At 27.9% G+C, this 17,765-nt stretch overlaps 2 protein-coding genes across 4 annotated transcripts; both read left to right on the top strand.

Moving 5' to 3' along the window:
* Positions 1-410: 410 nt before the first annotated feature.
* On the top strand, positions 411-7,625 carry LOC114126510 (cyclic AMP-responsive element-binding protein 1). Of its 2 annotated transcripts, none has more exons than XM_027990469.2 (8): positions 411-574; positions 1,470-1,584; positions 1,680-1,823; positions 1,992-2,109; positions 2,181-2,270; positions 4,168-4,299; positions 4,372-4,465; positions 5,485-7,625. In XM_027990469.2, the coding sequence occupies exons 2-8, from the start codon at positions 1,495-1,497 to the stop codon at positions 5,630-5,632; spliced, it is 816 nt and encodes a 271-aa protein (XP_027846270.1). In that variant the 5' UTR covers positions 411-574; positions 1,470-1,494; the 3' UTR covers positions 5,633-7,625. The 2 variants fall into 2 exon arrangements, with proteins under 2 accessions (XP_027846270.1, XP_027846269.1); XM_027990468.2 differs by having other exon boundaries at positions 1,680-1,826.
* A 4,194-nt stretch (positions 7,626-11,819) lies between these two features.
* LOC126550839 (pseudouridylate synthase 1 homolog) lies at positions 11,820-15,341 on the top strand. Of its 2 annotated transcripts, none has more exons than XM_050203186.1 (7): positions 11,820-12,204; positions 12,302-12,500; positions 12,568-12,734; positions 13,324-13,591; positions 13,670-13,770; positions 13,838-14,138; positions 14,363-15,341. In XM_050203186.1, the coding sequence occupies exons 1-7, from the start codon at positions 12,153-12,155 to the stop codon at positions 14,598-14,600; spliced, it is 1,326 nt and encodes a 441-aa protein (XP_050059143.1). In that variant the 5' UTR covers positions 11,820-12,152; the 3' UTR covers positions 14,601-15,341. The 2 variants fall into 2 exon arrangements, with proteins under 2 accessions (XP_050059143.1, XP_050059144.1); XM_050203187.1 differs by having other exon boundaries at positions 11,820-12,221.
* The last annotated feature ends 2,424 nt before the right edge of the window (positions 15,342-17,765 follow it).

Here is a 17,765-nt window from a genome sequence, read left to right as displayed (position 1 = left end):
CAAAAATATTAATAATATTATAATTATAGGCGATGATGCGCGTCCGAGTGAGGATAGAGTGAAAAAAAAAAAAAAAAAAAATGAAATTAGTAATCGCGCGAGCGTTCGAAGGGCATGACGAAAAAAAAAAAAAAAAAAACATCGGCGGCGTAGATCGTGTGTAAGTGGGCAGGCGGCGGCGGCGGCGATGGTGCGCCTGTGCCACCGGTCGATCGTCGGCGGGCGGCGGCGTACGACGAGCGCCTCCCTCCCACGGCCCCGCCGCCGGTGCACCACGCTGCAACGGGGGCGCGGGGAGGAGGTGGCGGACGACGACGACGACTACGACGACGACGGTCGTGACGGAGGCGGCGGCGGCGGCGTGTTCGGTTGTGGTAGTGGCCGGCGGCGGCGGGGGAGCGGTGCGGTCGGCGCGGCCGCCGTATTCCTGTTTTGATGACGCAGAATTCCGTGCGCGCCGCCCGCACCCCACTCCGCCGTCAGACGTCATTTGACGTGGCTGCTACGTAGCACTCGCTCGGGCCAGTCGGATCGCAGGACCAAGCTCTCGTACGACGTAACATTGTGACTGCTGGTAAGTAACGGCGGCGGGCTTACGGGGCCGCGCGCTCGCTATATACCTTGTTGTGTTGTCATCACTCCCGTGTGTGTCTCCTCCGTACCTATCTCTCTCGGCGTCGTCGTCGCCGCCGCCGCCGACGCCGCTGTCCGACGTCCGTCCGCGTCGTCGTTACGATTTTATCGTTTGCGTTCGCGTTCGCCGTCACCGGTCCCCGTTTACGGTCCGCCCGTTTTCGATCGTCTCGTTTCGCGGTTTGGACACGAAAACGTCTTCCTCCGGCCGTTGCCGCCAAATCGCGTCCGGCCGCGCGTACGACGAAAATCGCGATAACGACGTCGTGTTTGGATTAAAATCGTCAATCGTTGATATTAAAACACTTTTTTTAATCGTCCGGGCAATGTTCCGGTCACGACGTCCGTCCGGCGACGGCGACGACGACAACGGTCGTTGTCGTCGTGCGAAGGCCGGCCCGCGAAATCTTACAATCATCCGTGCGCCGCGTTATCACAGCCGCCGCCGCCGTCGGCTTTATTTATTTTCGTTGTCGTACCCCTACCCGAGCGACAAACTCGCGGCGGACCACCCGGTGTCGAATACCCGCGGAGACGGCCCGGCGACGTCAGAAAACGAATTAAAATATCGTAAACAAACCGAGAGTGTAATAATAATATTATTATTTTTATTTTCCGTGTTCACCGCCGGCAGACGGACACCGGACGATGCGACCATCGTCGTATTCATAGTAATCTCTTACGCTAATCATTTATTATACGAAAATAATTTTTGTGTATGCACTTACGCGCGAGCACCGATCATCCCTGCACTGCCGTCGTCGTGTAGGACTTTATACTCTGCCGCCTTTTAAAAGTTGCGCCATGTTCAAGTGTTGTTTTATTCGTTTGCGTAGGACGTAACGACGATCTGATCGTGTTATGGACGGTATGGTAGAAGAAAATGGGACTGGCGGTTCAGTTGACGCCCTCGTCTCTCAGGGTACCGGCAGTCCAATTGTCGTCACGTCGGTAAGTCGTTTGCGTCAAACAGCGCTGTTTGTGCATTGCATTTATACCGATGATCTGTGTTTGTCTTTCTCACGTCGGTAAATAACTGTTGACAGGTGCACTCAGTCATTCAGGCGAACCAGCAGTCAGTCATCCAGACAGCGACGCAAGGCACCATGCTCACCAAAGGCAACGTCATATTGTTAAGCAAACCGAATTCAGTTATACAAACCCCTCAAGGAAATATACAAACTCTTCAGGTAGTAGTATATTTTTATATCGTCCAATTAATGACAATAATAATGATAATCGTTTCTTGCTATTGAAATGTTGTAAATCGACTGTGCTTGTGTGAGACTTATTTGTTATTTTGTTATCTGTTGACTTGTTAAAGTATAGTATAATTTCGTCTCTTATTACTTTTCAAGGTTGTTGAAGCTGGTAGTGATGAAAGCTTATCAGCAAATGAAGATAGCCCCAAAAGAGGACGCCACGATGCTTTGACAAGAAGGCCGTCTTATCGGAAGATCTTGAATGATATCGCAGGTTGTTTGATCTATCCGCGTGTTGTATGTTCCCAAACATATTAAATAATTACTATTGCATTTTCCGTTTAGGCGGAAAGGTTGAATCATCTGGTTCAGATTGCGATTCAAATCTTGACAGCGAATTATCTTCAAATTCACTGTCTGCTCATTACCAAACTGGTGAGTTAATGTGTTTATAACAACTTAATATAATATGTGGATAGTTTGAATTGGATTTGTGAAGGTTTAATTTACTATAGGTTATAGGATGATAGACTTTAAGCATATATATTTTTGTACCTACAAATAAACACGGAAATTAATATTAATTGTATTGATAAAAAAATAACACATTAAATTATTATTGTTGTAGTAGTATGAAATTGCTCTGAGTAATAAATATATTTAGTGTGCAGTAAATAATAATAATACAAATCTACAGTAGGTATACAATATAATATGTATAGAAGAATAGTTGGCAAAAAAATACATTGATCAATTATTTATTTTAACACCTAATTAACAATACAAATCTTGACTGCTAAAATAATTTACTTTTATTAAAATTTGTGTCAATATTAATTTTATTAAAGTTCACTATAACAATAACTTAAAAATTATTTATTTTTTATTATTGTGAATTTTAAATGGAATGGTGAACTGTCAAAACCTATATCAAAACATTCTATCAGATCATATAACAAAATAGCAGACATTATTACATTTAAGTGTTGAGTAGGCTTCAGGGGCGGGTATGATATCACTTATCAGTTAACTTATTAAATTAAAAAATATTATCACATTCTAAACATAATTACTGATACTATGGTATTAATAGGTTTTTTTTTAAATTGTATAAATTATTTATTATTTAATAATTAATAGTATTGTATTTAACATAGAGAATTATAAATAGCCGGTTTAAGTATTATAAGTTAATATTCTCTTCTATTCTGATTTTAAAAGAGTATGTAAATTACATAAATAACTTAACATATTTATAATATATAATACACATCTAACATTTATGGTTAATAATAAGTAATTTTAAATAGACAATAATAAAATATTACGTTATAAAAAAAAAAATGTTAAAATTACCTTCCTATAATCAGGATTTGGATTTAAAAAAATATAATTTATAATAAAAAAAAAAATGTGGTCAAGTACCCCTCTGCTATGCATTAGGTGCTATGTGGATCATTTTTATACATAGAAGTTTTAAATTTGAATCCAGTGATGACAATCATTGCATGCAAAATACAATTCTGACTGGAAATGATTTGTCAGCCTAGGATATATATTTTCTATTGAATGGTGAAAAAGATGATTTATGTTTTAATAAACTGAATACCCCAAAATTAATAACTTAAGATATAAATACAAACAAATTTATGAATTTTTATTTACACAATTACTTTCACATTTTTGCAATTTGACATATTTTCATAAAAAATTGAATTTTAAACACTTATAAACTTATTTTTTTAACTACAATAAGAATAACTTATGAGAAACCTTGTATTAAATTTTCAAGATTTTTTGGAGCTCTCTAAATTTGTTTATTGACATTTCAAAAAAAAATTCTTAGAAAATTCAAAAGTTTGTACTTTGATAAATGCTTAACAAGTTCTGACAAATACTTAATTGATATGTCAATCAGAAATAATGACACAGTAGACACTGTATTTCTAGTACATTATTCTAAACATAACATTTATTATGTAATGTTTTTAACAAGCTCTATCAATTTGTACTATAAATATATATAAAATTATTGTAAAAATAGATAAATAATTTAACATAAAATATGAGAAAAATAAAAAAATTTCCATCAAAATTTTTTTGAAATAAATATATCTATGATAACTACTTAATAATTATCTTTTCATTATTTTTTTTTTAAACATTTACTTTTTTAACTTAACCTTACATAAATAATCAAACTGTTTTTCAGTTATATGTATAGTGTATACAATACATTGTAGTAAGCTCTTAATATTTATGTATTTTAAATTATTACTTGACAATTTTGAACCACTGTTATATGTTTTAATAATTTTCGTTTGTATTTCAGTTCCTGGATCAATTCAGTTAAATAGCCAAGGTGATATGCATAATATGCCAACATTAACAATGTCAAATGCAACTTCTACTGGTGGTACCATATTGCAGTATGCAAGTCAGGATGGACAATTTTTTGTACCTGGTAAATTTATTAAATACAATGCCAATAGTTTAAATTAGCTCTGTTTAAATGTATATTATAAACATTTTTTAGTTGTTACCCAAGGAGGGAGTTCCACTTTAAATACAAGTTCTTTGGTACCCGAAGACCAAGTAAAAAAACGTGAAATGAGACTATTAAAAAATAGGTAATTAATTTTATAAGTTATTATTACACTGCATAATGATATGTTTGTCCTTTACATGAACAGTATTGTAATACATATTTAGATTTTTATTAATGATTAGTATATTTGGTACTGTTCCAATGTGTAATCTATACTGAGTTATTAAAATATATTAGTATAATATTTATTATTTAATTTTAATATTCACATTTGTTTCTCAATCATATTCTTAGTCAATAAAGATTTTATCATAATACATAGATTGCTTGTTTGGTAAAGAGATCGCCAATACTCCTTTTTAAATAAAAGACTGATATAATGGACACATTGTGATTCTAATTTTATATTGCTGTTTCTAAATTTTGTATAGGTATTCATATATTTAAAAAAAAAATTTACTATTTAAACTTTGTCTAAATTTTTTGAGTACTTGATATTTTACATTTTTTTCAATATACTATTTCACTCTTCTTTATTTAGAATTTTGGTGTAACTATAATAATTATGTTTATTTTATGTTTGTAGGAGATGTATTTTAGACATCTCATATTAATCTCATAATTTTTCATTCTTCTTTGAATAATAGTTTGATAAAGATATCCTAATGTAGTAGCCATAATAAAAAATCATTAAAATCATAATTATCAATAAATAAAGGGTAATTTATTAGTCATAAATGATAAGTTAATAATTGGACTGGTACTATATATTTAATATCTATTATATAATAATAATAAAATAATAAATTATTTTATTTTAGAGAACTGATTATTTAGGTTTTTATAATAATTATAAAATACTAAACTATTGTAATACTGTATTGTTGTTCAATGTATAAAATAAACTTTGATTAAACTGTTACGTTTTCTAGTTTAGTTAGGTAAGTAACTTACTTAGAAAATAAGAAAATATGGTGTAATAACATAAATCTAGTGTTAGTTAATACTTTTCTTTATTTTAAACACTAAAATTGACTTAAAATGTTTGCCTTGTTTAGTGTATTATGACTAAAGTAATTTATGTCTTATATTATTTTACAGGGAAGCAGCAAGAGAATGTAGACGAAAAAAGAAAGAATATATTAAATGCTTGGAAAACCGAGTATCTGTATTAGAAAATCAGAATAAAGCACTTATTGAAGAGTTAAAAGCGCTAAAAGAACTATATTGCCAAACAAAGACTGAATAGACATAGTTTTTGAACCTTCAAATTAAAAAGAGAAAACAAAGTACCAGTCATGACCAAAATTGCATGCTTAACGTGATATTTTAAAAAATCTTGTAAGCTCATTTTAACTTATATAATATGTTTTAATCTCTTGGTTATGTTTTTGGAATTAATTAATTTTTAAAAATGGTTTATTTTTGTTAAAATCCAAGAAATTAGTTAAAGGGTCAATTGTGCAGTTAAATGGGTGGCCAATTCCGCGTTAACAATTATTCTAGTGCATAATTGTCAACTACATGACATCACAGTAATTTTTGTTCATATATTTTCAAAGAATTCATGAGCTTTTATATATCTATGCAGTTACATAATTGTGTACTGTGAAATTTGAAACTATATAAAAAAGGTTTCTTTTTCAATGAGTGTTGGCTAACTTTTAAGTGTCAAACAAAAGAATTTATGTGGTAATTGTGGGGTTTGTTTAAATTAAAATTATTTTTTTCCTTAAATTTACTTGTTAAAATGTACTATCCAGGTTTGGTTATGATAAATGAATGGACTATTTTTTTATACATACAATTCTCAAAATATTAAGTTACCTTTATGGTTATTTCGATTTAAGATATAGGTATATATTATATAGATCATATATATAAATATATAAATAGGTTGGTTTATTTTATGTATTTGGATGTATTTACCATTTTTTAAACATTGATATTTGCCATAATTTTAATTTATAGACTTCAATTTATAAGTTTTACAGTTTGTTGAAAAAAAGGGTGTTAAAAAATAATATTTTACAGGGGAAACAATTATGTTTTAAAAATAGAGATTGATTTAATTATTTAATTATTTCACCTATTTGTGAAATGAAAATAAGTATTTATTATTACTTAAAACATTTTACTGAAACAGCTTAAACAACGATTATGTTCTACAATAATGTGATTAAAACTGATTGCTTATTACCAAGTTTTTAAATTTTTTTTTCATCTAAATAAAACTTGGGATCTGACTATTTAGTTCTATAAATTAGTTCATAATATTATCCCCTGTTTGATATTAATATTGGAATTGACTACCGTTTATCATTTAATAAAAGTTGAAGACCTCTTTCTGTATACATATTCTATATTATATAAATATATCTCGGTATAATTGTTAAAACGGAACAATAAAATATTTTCGTAGACATTAGATATCTTTAATTTGTTTAGTGTATATAGTTATTTTTAGAATTGTTTTATTATTATTTTTAAATGTAAATTGAGCATAAAAATGTAATTTTTTAATGTAAATTTGTTGTCTATTAGAAAAAAGATTATTTATGAATATATTATGAATTTGTTAAATATTGTGTATGGTGTATAATCGATAATCATGTTTCATGTATATATTTATATATAATATGATAATGATAAATATTTTTAATACTATTTTGATAAAAAAAAAAAAAAAAATCCGTTAAAGTTTAAAATGGTTACATTGTGTTTAACTGTTTTTATAAATGTAGACTAGATGGTTGAACTTCTTCAATCTGAACTTTGAAAACAAACCAAAGATAATGAAGCTATTAACCAATTTAATTATATTAATTTATACATAATTAATCAACAGATTTTTGATTATTTATTCTAAATTTGTTAAATAGATAACTAATTTATATTATTATTTATTCTTTGTTTATTTTGTTATTCTTAATTTGTTTTATCTTTGTTCAGATAAAGGGATAATGTTATTATGGTATATCTACTTATAAACTTGTATAATTATTATTTTTTGTAATCCTGTTTGGTTTTATTGGTGTTTTTTCCTTGGTTCAAATAAAATGTTATTTTGAATGGCAATGGTGAACGCAGAGGGAGTCAATACTCTTAAAAATATCTAGAAAATCAAAAAAATAATATATTATGTCTAATTATTTGAACTTTTCCTGCAAAAAGAGAATGTATTTACCATTTTCTAAATGTATTCCTGCGTTTGCCCCTGTCAAATAAAATTACTATTTCAAGCTGACTGTTTAATCATTTTTTTTTAATCTTAATTGTATTTCAATCATAATCATAATGTATATGAATATTTAATTTCAATGTTGTTCGATTGCGGGTATAACATATCATCATTTTATTTATCCAAAATTTTACACAATATGTATGTAAACTACATACAATGAAGATATTATGTTTTATAATATATTTGTTATATCAGGTAATAATTATGTAGTTCAATTATATAATGCTTTCATCTGAATAAATCATATTCTGATTTAAATGTTGTCAAAAGTCTGTAGAACAATTTTTACACTGGTTATTACTTATTACCTACTTATTGTTATAAACATAAATGTGGCATAGAAATTGTTTTACCACTAAGCACATCAACAAATAAGTAGTAATGATGATTAAGAAACTAAGTACCTATCTGCATATTTATCTGATCAAATCATTAATCTATTGTTACCGGTGGAAGTGTGGAATATTTGTATTCACAAACGATTAATGCATTAAATGTTAATATGTTTTACAACGGCGCTATTCTACTAAATTAGTGTAATGTGTGTAGCAAATGTGTAATTAATAGGTTTAATATTTATCGATATCATGGTCAGTGCCGGCGGAAGGCGTGTGCGAGCGGCAATTTTTTTTGGAGTTTTGGGGCGGCATTGTTTTTAAATAAAAATAGGTATATAAATTATAAAAGGGCGGCATATATGATAGGTTATTCAGTAATTGGCACAGGGCAGCGAAAAACCTAGCGCCGGCACTGATCATAGTTGATTCGTTTGCACACCATAATATATTTTTTAAATTTACGGTAACTCGCTTACGCACAAAATTATGAATGATGAAAATCAACTTAAAGGTAAAATTTTGGGTGTATACTTAACGGCGTCTGGTAGACGGACACCCTGTTATATCTTGTATACTGTTAAAGCCTTCTTAAAACTTTTTTTTTCAATTATGGTTTCCCATCAGTTTTCATCTAAATCAATAAAAATAAAAATGCTTGAAAACTGATATCGAAGTTGGAAGGTGGTTTAAATTTTTTTTCGGTTTATACCTTATTTAAAACTACATGTTAGATTTTTGTATGTAAAAAGGTAGGGATGACGCAATCGTATAACAACGCACGTGGTTAAATTTCTCTATAAAATGTTTACTTTTATTCATTAAATGTACCTACGTAAATAAGTTGTAATATGCGCAAATGTGTTGTAGCCGTTGTCGTCTACCAAAATACTGAGATCATATCAACCTAAGAGCGATTGTAAACTCGACACTGAATTCTTTTAGGTATACTCGTAAACTTTTCTCGAATAAAAAAAACATGTTTTAATTTTCTTTTAATCTATAATTAGCAATATCTTGTAATATTTTTGAGAACTATTTTGCCAAAAGGACACTACAAAAAGGATATTCTCAATATTCTCCAAAAATTATTTTGTTTTATTTTAATTTTTAAATTCCAATGCGAAATTGTAATAATTTATCTTAATATTATATAATATTTGAATAACGCATTTTCCACGACGAGATATAGGTATAATATAGGTACTAAATTATTCATTACTTTCGTTTTTCAGATTAAATTGTGAGGTGTTCATTACATTTTATCGGGACTAGTAAGTTTACTATCGACTTTTTTTATTATCTACCTACCTGTTATTTCTGAGCGAGTTTACAATAAAAAAAGTAATCGCGGGCCGCGTTTATGTCTGTCCCAACCTAAAAGTGTTAAATAAAACTCAATTATCCCTTTGTTATCTATTTTTTTCCATTAGGTTTTTTTTTAATATGAAATTTATAATTTTATGAATATAATAAAATAAAATCATTAATTGTTGTATTTTTATTGTGTTAAAAATTTGTTACATTAACGATCGAAAAGGATAACAACAGCTAGGTAAATGTACTTAATACTTAGTACTGATTATTATAAGGACGGGTTAATTATTGCCGATAGCTAACATCTATTGAGTATAAAATAAAAACCCAACTTGTTTTTCATTAAAGGCCAAAATAATAATAAAATAACTTGTCCGTAATTTTTATACACTGACCAAATGCTCGATGAAATGTAGTTCCGACACTACTAAATTTCCTTGCTGTTTTTCTTCCCATGAAGCTGCTGTTTGGTTGTTCCTAATCCAATTGGTTAACTTACACATTGCTAAATTTATGTCTTATCCTGTGAAACCTATCAAATAATAAATCCTCATAATATTGTACATTTATTTATAGAATAAAACGTCGTATTTTACCTTTTTACTGAAATAAAAATGTATACATTATAATATGTTAATCTATAAGATATAATAATAGTTGTTATTTTTATTTCAATGAATATGGTCGAGAAAGGAGATTTAAACTACCTACTGCTGTTTTGTTCATTTTCTTTGATCCTCAGCCAAGGGCTTGATTTCGGACTAGGCCGTAAGTCTTGATTTTATGGTGTATCACTGCATCAGCAACATTTATTTTTAATAATAACTAATAAATAATAATACATACTTAGGTGGAACTATGTATTTAGTACACCATCTACTTGTATAAAATAAATGTAAAAAAAAATTATATTTTATCATATTGATTGCGTACGTTGACGTTACTGCATGGCGATTGATTATTTGTTTTAATTAATTGTTTACTATCATCCTGAATTAGTCAAATTTCATTTGATCACTCATTAATCATTATTCACAAACTCATAAATATGTTATTAACTTATAAACACCCACAATAAGTCTCTGGGTATTTATTACAAATGGATGATGACAACAATGCAGTATATAATGTAACTATAATATAATATTATAATGTTATATACAATACATGTGTACATAAGAAGAATAGACATAATGCTTTATAATGCAGCAACAGTTTTAAATATATTTATTATTTATAGTGAATAGTTCAATAGTGTATAATGTTATCGTAGACTTTGTATATAAATATTTCATTATAGTCTGTGTAATTAGTTAGTTATTATATACGCTACAAGACACAGGTAGGTATTAGAAATTTGCCACTGTTTTTTAAGGTCATTAGTGGAAAACTTTTTGTTTAAGATAACTTCTAACAACAATTATTAATTTTAGACTCGATGCCCATAGTAGATATCAGATATTAATAAACGATTACTTATATTACGAGATTTTTAACAAGTACATTATACAAATGTATAAGTCACAAAATGTACGCGCCGACGTCGTGATCCATAACTTAGAGTTCATATTAATTATTAAACTTATACGTTTATATTTATATTTTTATTTAACCTAGGTAATAAAATATTTATTTAAATTATTTATATTTTTATGTAGGTGCACCAACTATGTTCGGATGTTCGATAAATTGTCTATTGCAAAAAAATGCATTTTAAAAGCTACCTAATTTAAATATTTAATGTATCGCAACAAATATTAGGTTAACCATATAATAATTTATAAAAAAAAAAAAAACGTTTTGATTTAGTAATCATCTATCATCTATTACAGTTATTTCAAAGAATTGCATAAAATAAGAAAACGTATAAATACTTGAAAAGCTTAAATGATTTTTTGAATCACAAAAACTAATAAGAAATAGTAGTAATACCATTGATTATATAATAGACGATTATAAAACCAATGGTAGTACTCAAACGGCAAAATTTTGAAGAAGACGAATTTGTGTTAATAATAGAAATAGGTACTGACTTTTTTTATAAAAATACTGTAGATTAAAATTTAAGGCAGGTTTCTTTCGTTCTTCAATTACACATCCATTTAGCTTTCATCAATACTGCAATATGCCTGAATTTGTGTTGTATAATTATTTTTTTTAAAAATGTAGATTAAATAAACTATCTAAACTTAATAACTTATTAATCTTTGGTAAAGGTTCGTTCATACATTTTTGGTTGAAGAATGGATAGAATTCGATTGTCTAGGCAACTGTCAGGGCCGCTGCGGCATTGTCGTGACGAAAATACTAAAATATAAGAAGTAAAAAAATAAGAAATATTTATTACTAAACAATAAATTTTGGCTATCGCGGGCTGCCGCAACCAACCAGTGTGTAAAATATAGTCCACTTTGCCACGTCTTAACCGGTTGTTCGAGAAACATTGCCCGGACGTTTTTTTTTATACCTTAATTGTTTGTTACCAGTTACGCGGTAACTAGTCGTCACGAAATACAATTTTCACATTTTTTAATTCCCCCAGCCCCCTTGTGGAAGCAACATTTTTTGTTTTAACTTTTAAGCATGTGTATGGTTCAAAATCTTTATTGTAATATTAAATTGTGGTGATTTCCCTATTAACTACTATAAATTATAAACATGGTGTGTTCGCTGAATTGTACTATCACAAACGCGCAATCTTGCCAATTTGTCAGAAAGTTTAAAAGTTGATGAAACGATTGAAACGTTCTGGGGCTAGCCGATGTTGGGTTTTTAAAATTTACACACTAAAATATTGTTGTTTAAATCAAAAGGATCTTGTTACACGTTTACTGTAAACTTCGTATTTTTGAAGGTGAAATAAATTGCGCTAAATGGTATTTTCCACTCGTCACTTACTTAAAGCCTTGTTGCCCATAAATTCAGGTACACAGCAATTATAGGTATTGCAGAGTTACATAAATATTAGTGATATAGATATAGAGTTGTGTAATTATTCCTGTTTTGTTTATTTTTTTAATAGTCCGTCGAACATCTTTTGGAATAACTCGATTCTCAGTCCGCATGATGGTGTCTGATCCAATAATTAATCAGAAGCATCCACTTTCAGAGGATGATGAGAACATTGCTACTAAAAAACTATGCATAGAACCCAGAATAAAAAGAAAAAAATGTGCCATATTATTGGCGTACTCTGGACAAGGATATTTGGGTTTACAGAGGTAACTATAAAATAATATTTGTAAATGGTATAGGTAGTTATTTAATTGACATTAATTTCAATTGTAGAAATAAAGGGACAAAAACCGTTGAAGAAGAATTGTTGCTTGCATTAAAATCAAAAAATTTAATTACTGATGAAGGGTTTGACCAAATTCAAACCATGCATTTTCAGCGTGCTGCTAGAACTGACAAAGGAGTATCTGCTTTGCGACAAATAATTTCCCTTTTATTACGTAAGTTATTTTTACAACTTAATTCTCTACTTATGGTAATGTATGTTTTTATTGAATACCTATTTTTTTTTTTGTAAAACATAAATTATTTTATTATAATGACAGGTATTACTAAATATTGTATATAATTTAAAAATACAAATCAGTTCTCGAGACAAGAATTTTTAAATTTTTTTAGATTATAGCTGAAAAATCTACATAGTACATACTACTTACTACTGTTTCATGCTTACAAAAATTTCATAATGACATACAATATTCAGTATTATAATGTTTTTAAAATAATTTTTATCAATTTTTGTTCTCCAATTTTATAATGAATACATTCAATTTTTACCTAATATAAAACAAAAAAAAATTGATATTTTGCATTATAAAAATTATTGCTTTATAATCAAATCTGCTACATCCTAACTGTAATGAAAATAAAAGTTATAAACTAAACTGAAAAGACATATTATAATTTTACATTATGTTATGTTTAACAGTATATTTTATTATTTTTAGTAGCTAAATATTATGGTTTGATTTTAACTATTAAAATTAAATCAAAATCTTCTTTTAAATTGTATGTTTCTAACCATTTCAGCTGAAGATGTTGATAAAGAAGTTATTAATTCAGCTTTACCCGAGCAAATCAGAGTTCTAGATATCAGGAGGACAACCAAAGGTTTCAACAGTAAAAATTCTTGTGATGGACGAACATATTCATACACATGTCCAACTTTTGCTTTTGCACCAGCCGAAGCTACCATTGATTTTAATTATCGAATTGATGCCACTGTTATTGATAGAATAAATGAAATTGTTAAGAGTTTCTTAGGATGCCACAATTATCATAATTATACTTCTAAAAAGTAAGTTCCAAAAATAATAAATTGATAATTTTTTTGTAATGCATCAAAATTAATTAATGTGGATTTGATTATTTTTAGAAAACCGGGCGATCCAAGTTCACAAAGATACATGGTTAGTTTTTACTGTGATAAACCATATGAAAAAGATGGTGTTGAATTAATATCATTGTATGTTAGAGGTAAATTTTACAATAAAATTTTGTTATTAGAATGAATGTTCATATGTTTTATTTAATTTGGTTTTAGGACAAAGTTTTATGCTTCATCAGATTCGTAAAATGGTCGGTGTTATTATTGCTATTTGCCGAGGTGTAGCCAAGCATGATGTGATAGAACGTTCATGGCAACCTGATCGTCTTGATTTGCCTATTGCTCCAGGCTTAGGCTTAGTACTAGAAGAAGTGCATTATGATAAATATAATGGAAAATTTGGTAATGATGGTATGCATGATCGTTTAGATTTTGTTGAACTTAATGATCAAGTATCTGAATTTAGAGCTAAATATATACTACCAACCATTATCAAAGTAGAAAAAGAAGAGAGCTCGTATCCTTTGATAAAAATATTATTAAATTTTTAAAGATTCTAAAATGTTTTATATTACTATTATAAGTTATGTGTAGGTATAATAAAATAATTATTTTTCTATTATACTATTGCTATAGAAATACTCAAATAGCCCTTCAATCTATTTCAATATGCAACAACTAAATATCATAAGATTATTAATTATTATGGTATGTAAACAAACCTTAAGTATTTTTATCTAGTATGAAATTATGGCTTGAACAGTTACCATTACACACATTTGAAGTACGTACAGAACACCGCCACATGCGAAGAGATGTTAATGAGATAAATAGTCCAGGATTAGCATCTTTACAGGCGGCAGCTGAATTAATTGAAAAAGAGGAACAGCATGCTATTGATACAAATAAAGAAGTACCACCTGATAATCTTTCAACGCTTGCAGATGCTGCTCAAGCAATGAGTTCAGAAAAAAAATAATTTTTGAATCAAATTGAAAAAGGAGTGAACTACATTAATACTAGTATAGATTTTAATATTTATTTATAAATATTTTATTAATAAATGGGAGCATCTGGTTTGAACAAAAAAAAAAAAAACAATTGAACTATATGTCAAACTATTAATAATAATAAAAAAAAATTAAAAAAATAACATCTAATTATTTAATTATTGTTCTATTAAGTTTTATATGGTTAACCATTAGATCATATACATATATGATCCAAGGGCTGAACAAATAAAATTAAAATTGAATATTACTTTTGGATAAATAGTATCAGTAATTGATAATTTAAAACAAACATTTAATAAGATTAGCATATTAATTAAAGTTAGGTAGTGTAACATAGTATTTAATTAATTGTGATGATAATTGACTGACAGTTGCAGTCTGAAAACAGTATTTTCCTAATTTGATACTAGTACTCATTTAAAAGCCAAAGATATTGATTTGGTATTTTTTCACGCTTCCATTTTGTTTTTTTGGCTATTGAGCCTATTGTGTGTATCTACTATTTGATTTATGTTAACAGAAGAATCATCTAAATAACCAAGTTCCAGAATTTTAGAATGGAATTATTGATTTGTAAATGTAAGTGTGTTGATCTGAATTTCTTTTAAATCTTGAATATTATTTTTGAGTTTATATTTAGGCACATTTTTAAATGTAGATACAATTTATTTTTCAATGGTTCTACTGGTTTTCTTGTGGACTAGTCCTGATCATTAAATTTGTCCAATTACTAATAAGTAGAGGGCTGCGAATTTAATGCACTACAAACCCCTTAAAAAATTGTCTAAAATATGCACTTAAATTCAATATAAAAATGCCAAAATTTATAGTATAAAATTTACTTAAAATGGTTTTCAATTTAATTTTTATATTTATAATATGCATAAAAATGTGTTGATTTAATAAAAAAAAAATTAAAATGATGATTGAATTTGAATTTCACGTGGAACATTTTTTAAAAATTTTAAAATTGTGAGACACAAAATGTTTTCAAATATATTAATTGTTGGAATTTAATTAGAAATACTGGAAAATGAACTAAATAAGGAAAAAATGCAAATATGGAAAATAAAAGTTTCATAAATTGATTCGCTGTTACATAATTCAATTATGTACTGATAAAGCTATGTTTCACAATCACCAAAAACAAAAATGCACTTTCCTACAAATTGATAAGCAAAACAACTCTAATTTTTCGTAAAGCATTTTATAAAATTTTTATAGTCCTCCACCATTCAAAGATTAACTTGCATAATACTACTGTGTTTTGTAGAGTTCCAAATATACTATTTAATAGTTATATCCCTATCCTATTTTCAATTTTGAGTAAATTAAATTAATTAAAAACCCAGGGTTATAAGGATGTAACAAGACCTTACTTTTATCATTGTGCTTATTTGATTAATATAAAATATTATGTTTATATATGTTTAGATTGTTCTGATTGCATTATTTTATTTTATTAATTTGATAAAGCAAAATAAATTAAATATATTTTTTTAATTAAAATAAATTTTGTCTTCTTTGATTAAATATTATAAATATTTATTTTTGAAAAATATTAATTGATTATAAATACCTATTAAAAAAAATTATCAATTTTAAATAAATTGAATAATTGTAAAGGAAGAAGTTAGATGTATTATTAAATTGATGTTATAATAATGTTTTCTATTTATTATCTGTTTCAACTAAAGTATTAAAAATTTACTTTTTATCTATAGCAAAACAAAATTATAATGATGATTGTTGTTTGTACAACTTTTAGTTATTTTTATGACTATCTTACAAGGAATATACTAAGTTTATACTATTGAGAGCAAATTTTTAATAACAAAAGAAAGATCTTTGGAATGATTTACTTATTAAAGCACGAATTCTGCAATCAGGATTTAGTTTCAGGAAGAATAAAAGAAAAATTGAAAAATGTTTGTAACTTTTATCCAGCCATCTGATAATAAGTGTTTTAGATATACCTTAAAATATATACTTAAAAGATTTAGATAATACATTTAATGTATAAATATGAAAGATCTGACTAAGTGGCTACATTTTTAAAAACTAAAATTTCTTTTAAAATTATTTGATTTTATTCATCTGTTATTATAAATATAATATTATAAAAGTACATTCTACATCCTATAAGGGCCATTTATTAATTTAATATTATTCAAATACTGAGAATTCAAAGAAAAAAATAGTACAAAAGGATTCATGACATTAAGGTTTTTACTTTTCATATGTTTAAACTAACAAAGTTTTCCAGGGTCTCCTACATTTTGGGCATTTACGCTAGTGGTTATGCAGAAAAAATTAGGGAATCAATTATAGTTTCTATGTTTTGTGACACATGTCATTTCTCAATAGAATGACTGCATTAGATATCTGTTAATGAATCCAAAACATAACATTTGCATAATGCTGTTATACCTTATGGATTTAACAAATAAAATAGTCATAACTATCAGATGATATTATGATCTTTTTTTCCTAAAGTAAAAAGTTATGTTGTTAAATTTAACCAGAAGATGATTTAATTATCAATTATTGATACAAATATTGGCCTATAACTGTTGTTTTCTATGGTTGTATATAAAATGTTCCTTACTAAATTAAATGATCACAAAGTATAATCTATCAATACTTTTTAAATTATTATGATCATCTAGATTTTGGTAACTAATAATTTTGGGTAAATTTTATTTGTATATTTGTAATCAATGTTATTTTTAATAATGTTCAACTATAAGGAGTGTAAAAATAAATGATAATAAGTATTTTGTTACTTGTTTTTAGTTTTTTTTTGTTTTTTTTTAATAGATACTACATTTGATCATTATTCATTATATTATTATATCATATTTTAAATTTGACAAACGTATTAACATTTGGTTGTTCTTCAACTATATAAGATTTGGCTTTAAAAAGTGAATAATGAATTATGATATCCTTATACTTAAATTATTAAATTTTGAATTACCAATATTTGTTTGTTTATGATAATGCAGTTGGTAATAATATATTTTTGTACATTGAACAGTTTTAATTCAAGGACGTGAATAAAAAACTAAATTAATCTATTATAAATAATTTATTTCAACGTAATTGTGTTACTCAATATTCTATGATCA

The sequence above is a fragment of the Aphis gossypii genome, chromosome 3 (genome assembly GCF_020184175.1).
Source record: "Aphis gossypii isolate Hap1 chromosome 3, ASM2018417v2, whole genome shotgun sequence".
NCBI classification, from domain to species: domain Eukaryota; kingdom Metazoa; phylum Arthropoda; class Insecta; order Hemiptera; family Aphididae; genus Aphis; species Aphis gossypii.
The sequence above is the reverse complement of the archived record's forward strand: the minus strand, read 5'-3'. Positions and strand labels throughout refer to the sequence as shown.